Source organism: Polyodon spathula, chromosome 11 (genome assembly GCF_017654505.1).
Source record: "Polyodon spathula isolate WHYD16114869_AA chromosome 11, ASM1765450v1, whole genome shotgun sequence".
Lineage (NCBI taxonomy): Eukaryota > Metazoa > Chordata > Actinopteri > Acipenseriformes > Polyodontidae > Polyodon > Polyodon spathula.
In genome coordinates this window covers 40429731-40445831 of record NC_054544.1, presented here as the reverse complement: position 1 = coordinate 40445831, position 16101 = coordinate 40429731, and the positions used below count along the sequence as shown (strand labels likewise).

General features: G+C 36.7%; 1 protein-coding gene across 1 annotated transcript in view; it reads right to left on the bottom strand.

Annotated features, from left to right (window-relative positions):
- LOC121323554 (ephrin type-A receptor 3-like) overlaps positions 1–16101 on the bottom strand; it is a 113656-nt gene that overhangs the window by 34156 nt on the left and 63399 nt on the right. The window contains exons 5-8 of the mRNA XM_041264673.1: positions 12230–12565; positions 10826–10938; positions 8088–8250; positions 7632–7740 (exon numbers count right to left, since the gene is read on the bottom strand). Of these exons, the coding sequence (XP_041120607.1) occupies positions 7632–7740; positions 8088–8250; positions 10826–10938; positions 12230–12565 (721 nt within the window). The remainder of the gene's footprint in view (positions 1–7631; positions 7741–8087; positions 8251–10825; positions 10939–12229; positions 12566–16101) is intronic.

Here is a 16101-nt window from a genome sequence, read left to right as displayed (position 1 = left end):
TCTGCTTTTTCTCGGGCGTTGCCAGTTCTCAGTGCTCAATGCATTTTTGAGGCGAACACCCAAATACCTTTTTTTCCCTAAAACCAGGGTGTACTTACAAGCCTTGAAAACAAATTTCTATGCCATTTCTGGTTTAGTGTTACTGGTAGCCTACAGGCTAAAGTAAAAAGAAAGTGCCCTAGGCATTCATTTGAATTTACTACTATACTGTATACTGTACAGGCCTACTGTACAGATTTATATTTTTTTCATAATGTAGTGTGTTGCCTACCCAAAATACATTAGTGTTATTTCAGCGCAATGATTTACACATTTAAAATACACTGAGCGCTACAAATGTATGTGTGTGCGATTTTATTGTATCTTTTCTTTTTTTTTCTTTTTTTTTAAACCTGACACTTCTTTATGTCAGAACGACATACCCGGTTTAGCAAGGGGCTAATGTATGATTATGAAAAGCTTTTTCAAAGAAACACTTTTTTTATTTGGGGGTGAAGGTTGGGGCCCCATTATAGAATCTGATTAAACCGCCTTTCATTATTTAGTATATTGCGGCTCTCTTTATTAACATATTTTCTTTTGGTAAATACGATAAAATGTATACTTTGATGATTTTTGGACCAGTTGCGACTGGCCCATCTTAGTACATCTACCCCTAAGTGTTACTTTTGTCAGCACGATGTAATGTCTTTGTTGTACATGTAGTACAGCAGAACCATTCTTTTAAAATTCAATTTAGTAACCTTAAAAATAATAAAATAAAAGCAATCAGGAATTACTTATAGGATATATCTGATTGTGGAGGGACCAGAGTAAGAGCGGATATGTAAAAAGGCAGATGAATGAATCCTGTTTTAAATACCATTATACACAGCTGTAACAATTATTATATTCACACAATTATTGTTTTGCGATTCAGCTTTTATGAGGGAGCCCCCCTAAATTCCTTGTTTACAGTGTATTAATGCTTGTGACAGGGTAGCCGTCTGCTGTGTGGATGCGTGTATTCGCTGCTGAGTGACAGGGAGGAGAGCGAGACAGAGGTTGAAGCTGATACACCCCAAAGCCAAACAGGATTTATTTACATAGTGGCACACTGAACAGCAGCATGTGACACTACCAGCAATAGCAGCACATGAATCACACACAACACAGTGTCCGAAAACTTTGTTCAATAATAAACTAATGTTGCTGAAGAGGTTGATCATGGTGGATAAACGGTTAGGGCAGATATGTGATGTGTCCCCGACTATACACTCTTGAACTGCCTAATGACATCAAGATACAGTCAACTAAGTACTCAGACAGTACATTTGTTCAAAGATAATACTAAACTTGGGGACATGTATGGAGATACATGACAAAAATTGATGATTTGAACCGGTACAAGAAAATAACAATTTGTCATTTAGACGTGTTCATATCTATGTGTGTTCAAGTAAATTGTATGTTGTTCGTTCTTTTAGGTAATCTGGTTACTACCACGTAACCTTCTGATGTTCAAGAGTCAAAATCCATAGAGATCAAAGTTTGGAAGTAAGTGTTGAAAGTTTTAGCATGTCGTTTCAAATCTTCATTCACCGCTTTACAAACTCAAAGGCGGGAATACCTTAGAATAACCATTCAAAACTTTGTTTTGGATACTAAATGGTACAAAACCAAAGGAGATCCTGCAGTTACTCCAACAGTCTTTCACCATTAAAAAAAAAAAGCATCTAGGCAATATATTCATATTCAAGCAACAGTTACATCATATAATCCTTTTCTTAATATTTACTATTATGGCCCGCCATTATAAGATGACTGATTTATTCCTTGGAATGCGAAATGTTACTTTATAAGGAATGGCATTCATTATTAATTGAATGTCATATTTTCTTATTTACAAGATTCAGCTGTTGTACAATAGAGTCCAAGCCATGGCAGGACTTGATTACTTAATTTCAGTGTGATGTGGTTTTGCTAAACCAGTCAGAGAGAATGGCACACAGATACATACAACACATATTTTAATTTACACATGTTTAAACCGTGCTTTATTGGCATGCTATGGTAAAGCTTTAATCCTTTTATTGTATCATGGAAAAATAAGTTCATTCTGATAATGACATACTGTATACACTTTCGACAGCATCTGAGTTCAGCCTAGTATAAATAAAGAGTGCTGACGCTGGTTTTATAATGAATTAGGCATGTTTCTGCAAGTATGGATGTGAGCTAATTATCATCTTTGGATGCTACATACAACATAATAAGTCGTATCTAGACATCCTTCAAGGCTCTGCCTCAGTTGATGGTATTTTATGATGCAGTTTCATACCTAATCCAACGCTGTGCAAGTCAACACTCAATTAAAAACACATCTTTTTAAGACGGGAGATGGGTACAACTCACTATGTTACTGTGTAATAGGATAGGAGATGACCCAAGAGGTGTGGTCAAAATCCAACACAAGCACACTTGAATGCCAGTTACATACACAAAGGCACTGTTACATGAGTAAATAGAACAATAAGAGTCCTTTATTTAGAATCGAGCCATTGTCATATGTTTTTGTAAGGCCTATCCCTTCTTTGATACATGCCTCTGTAATTCTCTCTTATTGTGCAAGTTTCATAATCCTTTGCTTGCACGAACACTGACTCTTTCTATAAGGACAGGAGAATGCTATAGGAAGATCAGAAGATTTCTAATCATCTCTTGTGTGGCTTACAGCTAATAAGATGGTGTCAGATCAAAATAATTTCTGTTTTATTTCAAGACTTTAATCAAAACCAGTGAGGTTGGAGATTAATGTCACTCAACACAACCGAATTCATTCCTGTAAAAAAGCTAACAGAGTAGAATATGTATCCTATTATTATTCACTCAAATAGTCCTTCAAATGTTGGAAGCCTCAAACTGTTAATGTCATCAAGAACTAGACTACAATAAGATATGTCATGATGCTTCTGATCATATATCACAAATAAACGTTAATCACAGAGATATATAAAATATGATACATCATGTAGAGAAGCATTGCAACACAATGAATCATTATACCCTTAACGATAACCCCAGCTGCAGCACTTATATCTGTATCTGAACAGTGCACATCTATTTTAGCATTCCAGCTCTTAAACATCCATTCTCCAGCAATCAGGTACAGTGCCTTGCTGCGAATTAATCCTGAAGTCTGCTTCTCACACTTGGTGTTGTCTTCTCAGCTGGGTGGACAAGATACCCCACAGCTCTGAAGGGATGAGACCACCAAGTTCAGCCCCATTTACTCTGGCAATCAATGAGGTGACAGGTGTCACAGCTACAGCTATCCCTTTTTTATAATTGCTCTGACTGGGTTGGCTTTCTGTCAATTTTGTTTTGCAAGCTACACTTTTTTTTTCGTTTTTCTAATCCCTTGCAGCATTGCTAAAATGGCAGTGGATCTCTGTGCCGTTGTAAAGAGTTATCATTATGCTTTCACAATTCCCTCTTTTTATAACGCCAGAAAAATGGTAGGTCAAAGCAGATGCAATTACTTGACAATCCCATTAGGGATTCCCTTTTTTGATACACTACAGCATATCAGCTCCACAGACAAATTACGTCCAGGCAAACTTTGTGCATAGTAGTGAACTGCCGGTAAAACTACAAGGCTATACTTGTAAAGCACAGTCACAATCTTGAGTCTGTGGCTACTGTTAAAAACTGAAATGGAACCTCAGGATATACATCAGAATAAATATTTCCTATACATGTCAACAAAATACTGTTTGTATAGTGGTATTGCAATAAGTAAGACCGCAAAGATCAATGCAAAAAGGCTCATTGCTCCAATTAGAGCATGGTTTGAGTTGATATCTCAGTTGGCTATTGGCGCCACTTAATCAGTAACCTGGTAAAAGAATATGTAAAAGGGGTTCGTAACTAAATCCTGAATACAAACAGCTGATAAATGTAAAAAAAAAAAAAAGCAGGCCAATAGTAAATGTGTCTATTTTACTCTAAAAATGTTGTTTGCTGCTGAAACGTATTTTTACAATATAAAATGTTACACCCAGGCTTATATTTGGGGGTATCTAGATACAATACTTCTACAGTGCAGACAACAACTGTATCTCTAGTAGGACTGCAATACCAGCTATAACAAAAGTGCTTAGATTTATCCAGACTAATACTCTTCAGCTGTCGGTCTACTCCACAGGACTAATTTTAGACCGCATGTCCCAGTCTAAAAGACACCTGCGACAGCAAAGTGCCATTTGGCTGGTATGTTAACACGTTAAAGAAGTGTAACCAAAATCATTAGCAGTGATACAAACACATTTTAATTGCATTATATAAAAAAAAAAGTGCAATGAATCCTTGCCATCTGTTAAATGTATCAGGTGCTATCCACTCTAATTGTATACCCTTCGTACTGCCAACCTGCAGGAAGACCAACAGCCAAATTTATATTACAACAAACCAAGATTACTTTTAATGGTGCAAAAAAAAAAACTACAATGGCCCATCTGGCTTTAAAAATAAACCATGATAGCTAAAGTCAAGCCAAAATAAAGTACTTGATCAAATACAAATGCCATATTGATGAAATTATAGTATCTTGAGAAAAAAACTGTTTTTGTTATAGTCCTTATGAGCTATGATAAGCAAGGTTAATTAATTTAGTCAACAGTGCTAAGCAACAAAAAACTGTTTTTAGTTGTATGCAAAACTATGGTTCTGGCTATAGCATATTGCAGTGTGTCGTTTCCAACCATATGTTTGAAAACAATCATTCCAAATGCACGTAGGCATGTACGGCTGCCCTTTAAGCCAAAAATTGTGGAGTCAGAACCCTAAAACAAACTAATGAACATGCCAAGATGTGAAACCCTATTTACACTTCCCAGTCAATTCTGAAATAGTTTAGCTTTGTTAGCTAGCCCATGCTGACGAGCCTTAAAGATTTTTCGTTTTTTTAGTTTTATGGCTGGTATCTGGTGTCTCAGCTTGAAAGTAAGTTTGGATTTTATCCAAACAAATATCACCAAAGATTTACAAGCTATGTACGAGTAATATTACAAGCTATTACACATACTGTACACTGAAAAAAAAAAAACTCAATTATGAAGACACTTCCATGTCAAGTCAAAGTTGCCTTAAAAATAGCAAAGACATCTTAAACTTGGTTACTGTTGTTTGTGCAGTTTTAGATTTGGTTTCTGAGTACTGTTGTTTTTGTGAAACCCCTATAATGAAGTCTGAGATATAATACATTGAAGGTGATTAGTAATAGTTTAGGGCTTTAGCTCTGTATTTGTCTATAGACAAAATCCCCACAGAAAATGCATGTTAATATTGGCAACTACAAACTGCTATACACTAACCACAAATCTTCAGGGACTGGATTGGCTCCAGCATTTACCAAAACCTTTAGGTACTAAGTTCAGAGGGAAGGAAATATGTCGTTAATAAGCTACCAACAACCACTTCTTCCCAAAAAATCCTGTTGTTATAACACTATAACAGATCTCATGCTGTAGCTCCACTTGAACATGCAAATCTTGTTTTTCAAATGACGTCGTGATGTTTTCAGGTGACCCTCCTCAATCAAACAAAGATGCATTTTTTAGATCTTCATCAAAAAAAGCCCAACAACAATCCCTCACCTTTCTTCACCCTCCTTCTTAACCTCCTTTAAACTCGCCCATGTCCTGTTTTTTTTTCTGTTTTTCTTAATGAAAAATAATGTGTAATTTATGAAGATTTATCGACTTGCTTGTAAAACCAGGTTTGCAACTTTTACTTATTTGGCATCTATCCAGCACACTCTACTTACCTTTGCTCAGCTCATCTCTCTCTTTGTTTTCTTTTCAGCTCTAATGAGCCGACACTTTTAATACCGACTGGTCTCGTCCTCATCTACCTTCTTTATATTTTAACACTCACTCAAAATAATGTACATGGAGGCCCACGTTGATTAGGTTTCTGTGTGATCAATACTGACTTTTGCACTCAGGCTGATAGGCAATCACCTTAAATCAATTTTATAGGTCTTAACTAGAGACCTCAATATCGGGTTTCTTCTGATGAGGAACAGAACAATCTTTTACTGTTATTCCCAGGGTTTTATTTTAAAAGTTGTCTTGACAGTATTTGTATTACACTACAGTATGTAATACAATTTTTGTTCCTGGGTAGTAAGTGTTATTTCCTAATTGCTTATGCCTCAAAAGTATAGAAAATGGCTATTATTCCCCACAAACTTTGCTTTTGTGACCAGGACAGTGACCGCTGGCTATCTACAATTCTTAAAACACTAAAACCAAATACTAATGGACTCTATTTTTTGAATACCCCTGCGGACGCACTCCAGTGCCTGGCCTTGGAGGGTGGTTCCAGGAGACAGGGATTCTCTTTCCTTCCTTCTTTCCAGGTTAGGAACCTTTCCGTCCTCTGAGGGCATGACCCAGTCCACAAGGCCATGCCTCCAAGCATTCTCCGCAGAGTCAGAGGATGTCTATGTTTTCAGGGGGTCCCCGGGGGCTCATGGGGCTGACCTCCACAGTACGAGGTTCTTGCGGTATAAAGTCCGGACCCCATCCTCTGCCCTGGCCTGCAGGCCACTAACAGTTCAAAACAAGCACTCCTGGCCCGTAGGCCATCATCACTCACTCGAGGCTAAGCCTCTAAATACTAAGCCATGTATTCATACAGCTCTAGCTCCCGCCCTTGAACTGCCAAACTGCAAATTAATAGTCCTGCCTGCCTTTTTTCAGTGCTGCTCAGATAACTTCAAATTATAATGCATTGTGAAACATTTGCTCTTAGATCTCAACAATTCCCTGGTTTGGTCTGAAGTGATTTGATTAAGCATCTTGCAGTACAAAAACACCAAATTAAGTGCCTTGATGACTTTTATGAATACACACAGTTTTATTGGGATAAAATAGCAGTGGTAGGCTATTACTTCCACCTAGTTGTACAAAGCATGATCCCTGTGTTAATCAGGGCTTCTCATTTATAAATAAAGATGACTTGGGAAAAATAATAATAAAAAGTACAGTTCAATGTACAGGATACATATGCAGAAGTTTCTCATATTAAAGCCCATGCCCAGTATTCACATTTTCATTCACATTGAGGCTTTCTGACACTGTCACTAGACCAGGGGCAACTGTCATTATATTTTATGATTAGACATTCTCTTCCAATTCAATCAACAAGAAGGAAATTGGTGTGAACATTCACCAAAGACAACTTCAGAGAGTCACTATTTATGTCATTTATTAGCCTTGCTATTTTCTGTATTAATTCATTTTCTTAAGTTTGTATGTATATGTGTATATCTAGAAATAGGTAACACTGTGATTGCAATCATAGGAAGAGATACGAGACTTCAGTTTAGAGGGAGAATTAAAATCAAAGCAAGTTTACCCATACTAAACTCCATTCTGTTTTTGTGCCAACTGTTTTCCAGTAGATTTTAATTATTTTACTGAACTTTGTATTTCTGTATGTATGCTTTTGCATCTTCAATGTAAACTATTTGTTGGTAAAAGGTTATTTAGTGGCTGCGGCTTTTGCTGGCTTCAAGCATGTGGGGATTCAGTGATGAACAAAAAAAAAATAAAAAAAAGCTAAGATGAATAAAAATGCCTTACCTTCCACTGACAACAAAGCAAGCTACCAGGAATATGAGCAGCACTATCCCTCCTGCAATTGACACCGCGAGGATGGTGGGCTGATTTGGGTCTCCAATCGCAAGCATGTCTGCCAAAGGGAAGGGCAAGCATTGGTGTAAATACTGCAGCACTTTGAGTGTCTGGGATGTAAATCAAGACATTTCCTAAAATGTGATGTGCCATAGTAGACTTATGTAAGCTGCTCACTAACAATAATTGGAAAGCAGACAGACTTCAGTGACATCACAAGGGTAATAAAGGAGAAAGATATGCTACAGTAGCCATTAACACTGGAGAAGACACACATGTTTCCCCTTAACAATGCACTGGAAACTATCCGTTGTGGACTAGAGTAGTCAGTCATTATAATTTTTATATTGTGTGTTTCCTAGAACACCATACGCTGAACCCCAGACCAAGCATACAAGCCCTCACCTTCATGGCTGGTCTCCAGTTCGATTTCTCCCCCATAGTTTCCATAGCCTCCATCGGTGCGTGCACGGACCCTGAACACATACGTAGTACCTGGTTTCAGCCCATCCACTGTCATGCTGTTGGACTTAGTCTTCAAAACAGTGTAATTCTGGTCTCTTTGATTCTGCAAAAAAAAAATGTTGTGCAAAATTAATTTTGGAATGTTTAGTCTGCTAATACAGTGTATGCTTTTTTGCCAGTGTTAGGCATCATTTTCCCTTCATTGTATGGAAGCTTTCCTCCCTGCACTGAAATGCCAGTAAAGCTTGTTTTCTGACTTGGAAAGAAGAAAAACTGTGGAGGAATGTAGTTAAAAAAAATACCAATGCAAGTAAAATTGAATAATGCCATTAGATATGTACTGGTATTACTTATATTTTTGATACCAGCATAAGACTAAATAAGTCTAATGTGCTGTTATAGGAATAAATGGAAGATGAGCTGCAGCTTTAAAGCTGCTTAATAAACCGCCTGTTGTAATGAGGTTGCCAAAACTTTGCAAGCCTATCGGCCCCCAACTGTGTGCAGATTTACCCACATCTTATAATCTCCCAAGTAAATCATCAGCAATCATTTTATAACTGGCTCCTTATGGAGCTCCGTTAACCAATCCCTTTTCAAGGATGAACTGATGCAATCAGAAACCAAACCCAATTATGGCAGTTGTTGACCTACATAAAAACCAATAACAACTGTAAACTAACATGTTCTGACTGTTACATCTCACATAGAAGTGCCCCGAAATGCTACCACACTTTATGTCCAAGTGTCCAAGAGAGAGCACTTTCAATTTATATAATAATTTTAAATTGTGCGTGGCATATGTAAAGGGTGTTGGCTGCATCTGAAGACTTTCCAAACCATGACATTTATATGAACATATGTTGAGCTCATGTTAGTATATTTAGATGTCATATTTGTAACAGCACTTCAGATCGTACTCTGATGACATCACTACAATTTGTGTCGCTAATTTTTGTTTATCTGTGGTACTTATTCCTTCTCATTATCGCATGGATTGGCTTTTTATCCCTAGACTTGAGACTGAAAGAGATCGCTGCCCAATAACGCCTGGGAGCTCATTTAATGCATTTCTCACATAGAAACATAATGTGTTATATATAGCATTCCTCATTTTTGTTTTTTTATCTTAACAAATTTTTCCAGGGGGTTTATTTTACAAATATTAAAACATTGTCCAAAGTTAGCTGGTACTTTGCGAACTTTTGGGCAATCGTTGAGCTGACAGAGTTAGTATCTGCAGAAGGTATGAATGTGACATGAGCACAAAACAAGGCAGGTTTTCTCTTCTTGAAATCATAAAAAGAAAAGAAAATTGACAGAAATTGTCAAAGGTTAGGGGGATGCGTCAAAAATCACACTGGACATTTCCGTCAATGCGTTCCATAAGTTTACCAACTAAAGAATCATTATTTTCTGTCAAATATGTATGAGTAAGACTGTCGGTATTAGGCAGTGTTTTAGCTGATGTGGTGGGTAGTATTGTTGTAAGTCACCATACCTCTCTGCAATAAACAGTGGCTGTCCAGCAAAGCACAGAGCTCTGACAAACTCATTAACACAGTCATTCTGCAATCTCTTTTATTAAAGCGGGTGTAAAAGCCGCAGAAATTGATTGCTTGTCTCTCAGTTCACTTTTTTTGTTTTAGTTTCATGTGTCGCTTACTTCAATGTGTTATTTTATTCTGTTAGCATGAACATGTACCTCAATACAGCAGTATCTGCAACGCAATGCATCCTCTGCCTCATCTGGTCCACTTCTGCTATTTGGCTTTTTATATACTTAGAACACTCATTTTCTTTTGAATATTCATAAACTGATTTACATTTTCTACCCGTTCCTTATCCACTGAATTTATATTTTCAAGTAAGAATTTCAATATAGTTTTTGATCAAGCTAGTTACTACACCCAGAACTTGCAACAATAACCAGGCTTTGATTGACCATTGGCCAACAGAATCAGGTGATAATGTGTTTGTGAAGCAACAGAGAACCAATCACATGCAACGTTTGAGTGTTATTTCTGCTTATTACAATGTCAGAGTCAAAATAAAACAGCATTTTAATAAAAATATTTAGTATTTCTTAGTATTTCTTTAGTATTTCTTAGAAAATAGTACTGGGAAGATACTGAATAGTAGACTAAAAATCAGATATAAATCTGTAAAAACCAAGGTTCAGTTAAAAAAAAAAATCCTGAAATGTTTCTGTAAAATTCGGAATAAACTGGAAATGTGGAACGCTAGTTATACATTGCTGGTAATAGGTTTTCTACTTCTGTATTAGTCAAACTCTTTGCAAAAATACAAAAATAAGTTTTGTTTGCAATGGATACTCTAATGATCTGAGTAATAGGCACACCCCTAGGATAGAACAATCACATTAGGCGGTGTAGCAAGACATGAAATTACAAAATAAACCATTAAACAAATGATTTAGTCCACCATTATAAAGCATCACTATTGGAAAAAAAAAAAAAAAAGAACCCAATAAGCATTATAAAAACTGTTAGCATTTACTAACATTCCACTTACTAACCCTTTGGCATTGCCTCAGATAATCTGGACATCTTTTAATAAGGGTCATAGGGTACATCAAGTAAAAAGTGGAAAATTATGCTTTCCCATGTGTACAATAATTGAAAGTATGCTTTGGAGGTGTCTCTGTAATCACTGACCTTTTCATAGTAGATCACTTCATATTCCACTATGGCTCCGTTGGCTCGCTCTGGTCCTTGCCATGCCAGGGTGATGCTGTCCTTGCTTTTCCTCTCTTTCAGAATGACATTTACTGTAAATGGGAAGCATGAAGGCAGGTAACATATGCATCATCTACTTATTAGGAAGGATTAGTGTTATAATGCACTGGAAAATGCCAACTGTCCATTGTGGCATTTTGATGGCAGGTGTTTGTGATTAGCGTAAAAAAAAAACATTGCAATTACGCGAATCTTTTGCTGCTGATTTGATTTTATTCCACATCTAGCTAAAGTGGAGGTCAGATTGTATTCATTTACTCTTGGTATTGTTGTAGCCTGTTAATATGACAGAGGAACCACAGACAATTAAATTAACCAATGTGTTGTCATTATAACCTTAAAGTATCTTTTAATAGTTCACTGAGTAACAAAGATTGGAGTGATAGCTATTCAGCACAATTTTAACCTTTACAAAATTGATTTAAAAAATAAATAATAAGAAATGCTTGAAAATGCTTGTTGCATGTCGACTGCTATATATATATATATATATATATATATATATATTTATATTCCTTTAGATATTCTTGACAATACAGCTCTATGTATATATTTATAATTTCAAAAAAAAATTTGAAAGTTTTTAATAATTTAATAGTTTCTTGACATACACCTCTCCCTTAAAATTCAAATCACTCTCCAAAGTTTTCTCAAGAAAAGCTGCTGTTGGTTCATGCACATTTCAATGCAACACCCCTCAAGTCAAACAGGGCTCAACCAGAATCAATATCAAGGTATATCAAGTCAATATCAAGGTATTTTTACTCTGTTACTGGGGGAACACCCCCCCCCCAAAAAAAAAAATCTGTTGTTCTTTTTATTATGTAAATAAATTATTTATATAAATAAAAGTGTGTTTACATTCCTCCCCATTACTGTGGTACATAGTTTGGAGCAAGGTTTTAAAAATGGTGGGACCACAACTGCTGACTGTGTTCAATTTTTTAAAGCATAGTTTAAGACAAAACCATTGACCTGTTGTCTGTGATCATGTTTTTATTGTATTGTTAGCAATTTGTTGCCAATGGCTTTTTACAAGTAAATAATATAAAGAAATTGACATTTAAGGCAGAAAGGGACAGGTACATTTAAATGCTATAAAATATTCTATCTGTACATCTCTTAAAACCAAAACTGAGGGAGCCTCCATGTACATCTTGTGCTTCTCCATACAAAGCTGCTTTTTCTACAGACAACCAAACTTGTGGAAAAAAATAATAAGGGCAGCACTCAACCACCTTCCATGGGTACCAACACGTTTACTAGAATGTTAGGCCTTGTATCAAAACAGAAGAGATTGTGACCCTGATTGAGTAAACTCACCTGCTTGGCTCGTGGTGATATTGACAGAGATCCATTGTTTGGGGCTGGGGCTCAGGTCTGAGACCCCGTTGACTGCTTCAATGTCGAAGGTATAGTTGGTATGGGGGAGAAGGTCTGTGATGAGCACTTTGGCATAGGAGAGGCCGAACTGACGCGGGACAAAGTGGGTGCCACTACCACAAGGGCTGCACTTCCTGCCATCACTGGAGCACTTCCTGCAGTGGACACTGTAGCTCACATCCCCTCGACCCCCACTCTCACGGGGAGGGCTCCATTCCAGGGTAACCGACGTCTCGTTAATGGTGGAGATTGGGTTTTCTGGAGCAGACGGTGGTCCTATTGGGGTAAGAGAGAGTATAGACTATTAGGGTAGCACTTTCAAAGCAACCCCTACATTTCATTAAAAAAGAAACACAACAATCATGTGTTGTTGCTATAGACCCGTCATGAAAGTAATCACAATCAGTCTATTTAACCTTGGTAAATATGACACTCCTGTTATACAGCGCAAGAGTTAGCAAAGCTGTACTACTATAGGCACATGTGATTCTGTTAACCTGTATATCAGGTTGGTATGCCTGGCACAAGTTCAACCTCATTAGACTGCTGAATGTTACAGACTATAATAAAAATGTTATTTGGTACAAAGAGGCACTACTTCTGTGGGTTTTAGATCTTCTATCAGAAGTCTGTTTTCTTTGTCTGTTTTCAATATTAAAGTTGTAATACATGCAGTATTCACAGCATCTGTTGCCTCTGTTACTGTTTTTTTTTTTTTTAATCAGCTACTTTGGCTTTGTTGCTGTGAGCCAAGATGCATATGTATTGATGAGAGCAAGAAAGGGAAAAAAAATGAAACTGCTAATTATATATTTGATCTGTTGTTTTGTTCTAATTTAAACCACACATTTAATGCTGCATAATTTACAGAGCATGTTTATATCTTCTAGATATTGTATGAGCTTTCAGAACTAAGAAAAAAATAACTATTTCCAAATGAAACTTGTTATTCATCTTTAAATGAGAAATATGATCATTCATGTCACATGAGCACACAAGACAGGAAGCTGTAATAAACAACTTGGCTTCTATTCTGTTTGAGTAATTAAGGTAGAGAGTCCAGTAGCACAGACAGAAAGACATGTTTTGCAAATGTAATGATATATGGCACAAGTTAATGGTGACAGTCAATAGTCCAACGAGCCGCACTTAGCTACTTTTCCTCTTCATATACAGTTTCTTTGCATCATTCCGCAAGGGAGAGTTACCTGTTTACCTTAATGGATCTATTTGTGTAATTGGCAGTATGAATGCTTGTTTTCACAGTATAAGTCATGGACTGTAGACTGGCAGCTTGCTCGTGATGTCTTGTACTTGCCAGTAATCTAATATTTGAGGCTTACAACATTGCCAATATTTTACTGTTTCAAAAGCAGCTTCTGACAACAGAGAGGCAATAACTCAAGACAGACAGTGCTGTCAGATTACATAGCTCTTTATAATAGGACTTTATGAGGACTATTGGGTACCATCACTGCTATCCAGAGCCAGTCAAGTCAGATGCCCTGAGCATCTACCACCAATAGATGGATCTTAGGGGAAATTAAATGAAGGCTAGATGAGTAAAAAGTAAATATCATTCAATATCATAAAATAATACAAATAACATTGGTGTGTTTGGGTATCAGTTTATGCACTTATAGTAATTTATAGGTCCAGAGATTAGCCAACTTGCAAACGACATTTTGTTATTGACTCCTGGCTAAAGTAATCCCAGAACAGGGGTTTGGGCATGAGCCTCTTTTTAGGGGCTCCCTGTTTTAATTATTATGGTCTACCTCACAATTAGTTACTTTAACTGAGCCATCATTATTTTCTGGCAGCCAAAACTGCATAAACCAACTTTCAAATCTTGCCTAGTGTCTTCATTCATAGTCGGTTATCTTTTAATATATTACATCATATTACTGATCTTACCAGAAATTGATAGCCTAATTAATAAATAAAATCCCAGATTTGCTGAGAAGGCTTTTGTGTGTGTGTTATAATGGAATTATAATATGGTGACAGCAACACTGAGTAAGTTTACTGTAACAAATTATATCATATGTACGCATGTTAAAAGTGTTTGTTCAACTGGGATATATGAATTAATAGTAAACAATGCCCTGACTATGTTTCCAAATAATACAGGTCCAAGAGCAACACACTGAGAAACAAATGTATGGAGAAAAGTAATCTGTGCTTGTAGAAAGTTTGCATATATAGAATATTAAAGAGTAAGTATCTTCAGATGTCATTTTAATTGTTCTTGGTTTTTTTACATTTGCTTGTTTGGCCCTTGCTCTGCCGTTTGTGATGGATGGAATGAATGGATACTTTATTGCAACGCTTAATGCGAGTAGGATTTCAGGAGACAGAGCTGGAGGACTGATGAGAAAGCGGACAGCTCAGTATATCAGAGGACCTACAGTTAAGTGTGAGGAGCAGGGAGTTACAGAGGAAGGTATCTGATTCTTCAGATACAGGTCATCTAGTGATAACCCAGGAGTGGGCTGACTGTGGCCAAACACGTGCATCTGGTAGCAAAGGAATGCAGTGAGGACCGTAGTAGATCGGCCAAAACACATCTAGGCGAAGGCGAGGGACGAGATGCTCTTTCAACGTCACGAGACCCATGCGTGTGAACTACGATCCCAATACATGACATCAATAGGATGAGGAGCTTCGTTTAATATCTTCATTTAAAGTATCTTCAGATGTCATTTTAATTGTTTCTTTGGTTTTTTTACATTTGCTTTTTGGTTTCTGGTTTTGAATGGAATGAAAGTATGTATGTTCAGTACTGGCAGTTAGGATACTCAAGACAAGCTGAAAAACAAGTAAAGCCACATGTAAGTGAAAGTACAGAGGAATATTGTTCTTCCATAACATCTAGTATACCCAGGGATTGTAAACAACAGTGCATCTGGAGCAAAGGAATGCAGTGGAGAGTGCACGGCCAAAACAACTAGAAAGGCAGGGAGAGAGCGTTTCAATTACAGACCAGTTACTCATCCATACCAGACACAATAGGAATTGAATTTTTAATCTTTTTTTTTTTTTAATAAGAAAATGACAGTTCCTTATTAACTGGTCAACTCTAGTGGAAACAAGGTACTGCTGTCAACTTGCACTATATACAGTATGTACTGTACTGTTTGCATCTGAATGAAAAGGAATACTGCCACTTTGATGGGAGAATCAGCCACCTTCCTGACAGGATGTTTATTGAAAGCAGTGTGTAGAGAAAAGGTGATACGCACAACCTCTACACAACCTGAGGACACTTAGGCATTTTTGTTTTCTTTCTTATATTACACTGACCCAAGACCCTTATTAAATTCTCTCCTCTGCACCTTGGAAACTAATTAGCATATATATATATATATATATATATATATATATATATATATATATATATATATATATATATATATATATATATATATATATATATATATTTAGATATATATGTTAGAATTACATCAGTTTTGGATTTGATCTACTGATAATACACTTTCTTGTTCTATCTCCTTCCAAGAAGAGTGTACAGTTGGGTTCATCCAATGGCTTAGTGTAAGTAACAAGAAAGACCAGTGGTAAAATGAAAAATGTGGACAGGCCCAACCACCTTGTGCTTTATTGCATTGTAATAAAGACCATTTGATATAAGGGCGCTTACCATTCCAGACAGATTTTCTCAGCAAGAAATCAAGTTTTGACCTGTAGTCCAATGGGAGGATTGAGCTAATAAAATTAATATGCAGGAGAATGTTCATTTAAATTGAAGCAATGCGGACAGGAACTGATGTTGGTAGTAGCGTCCATCT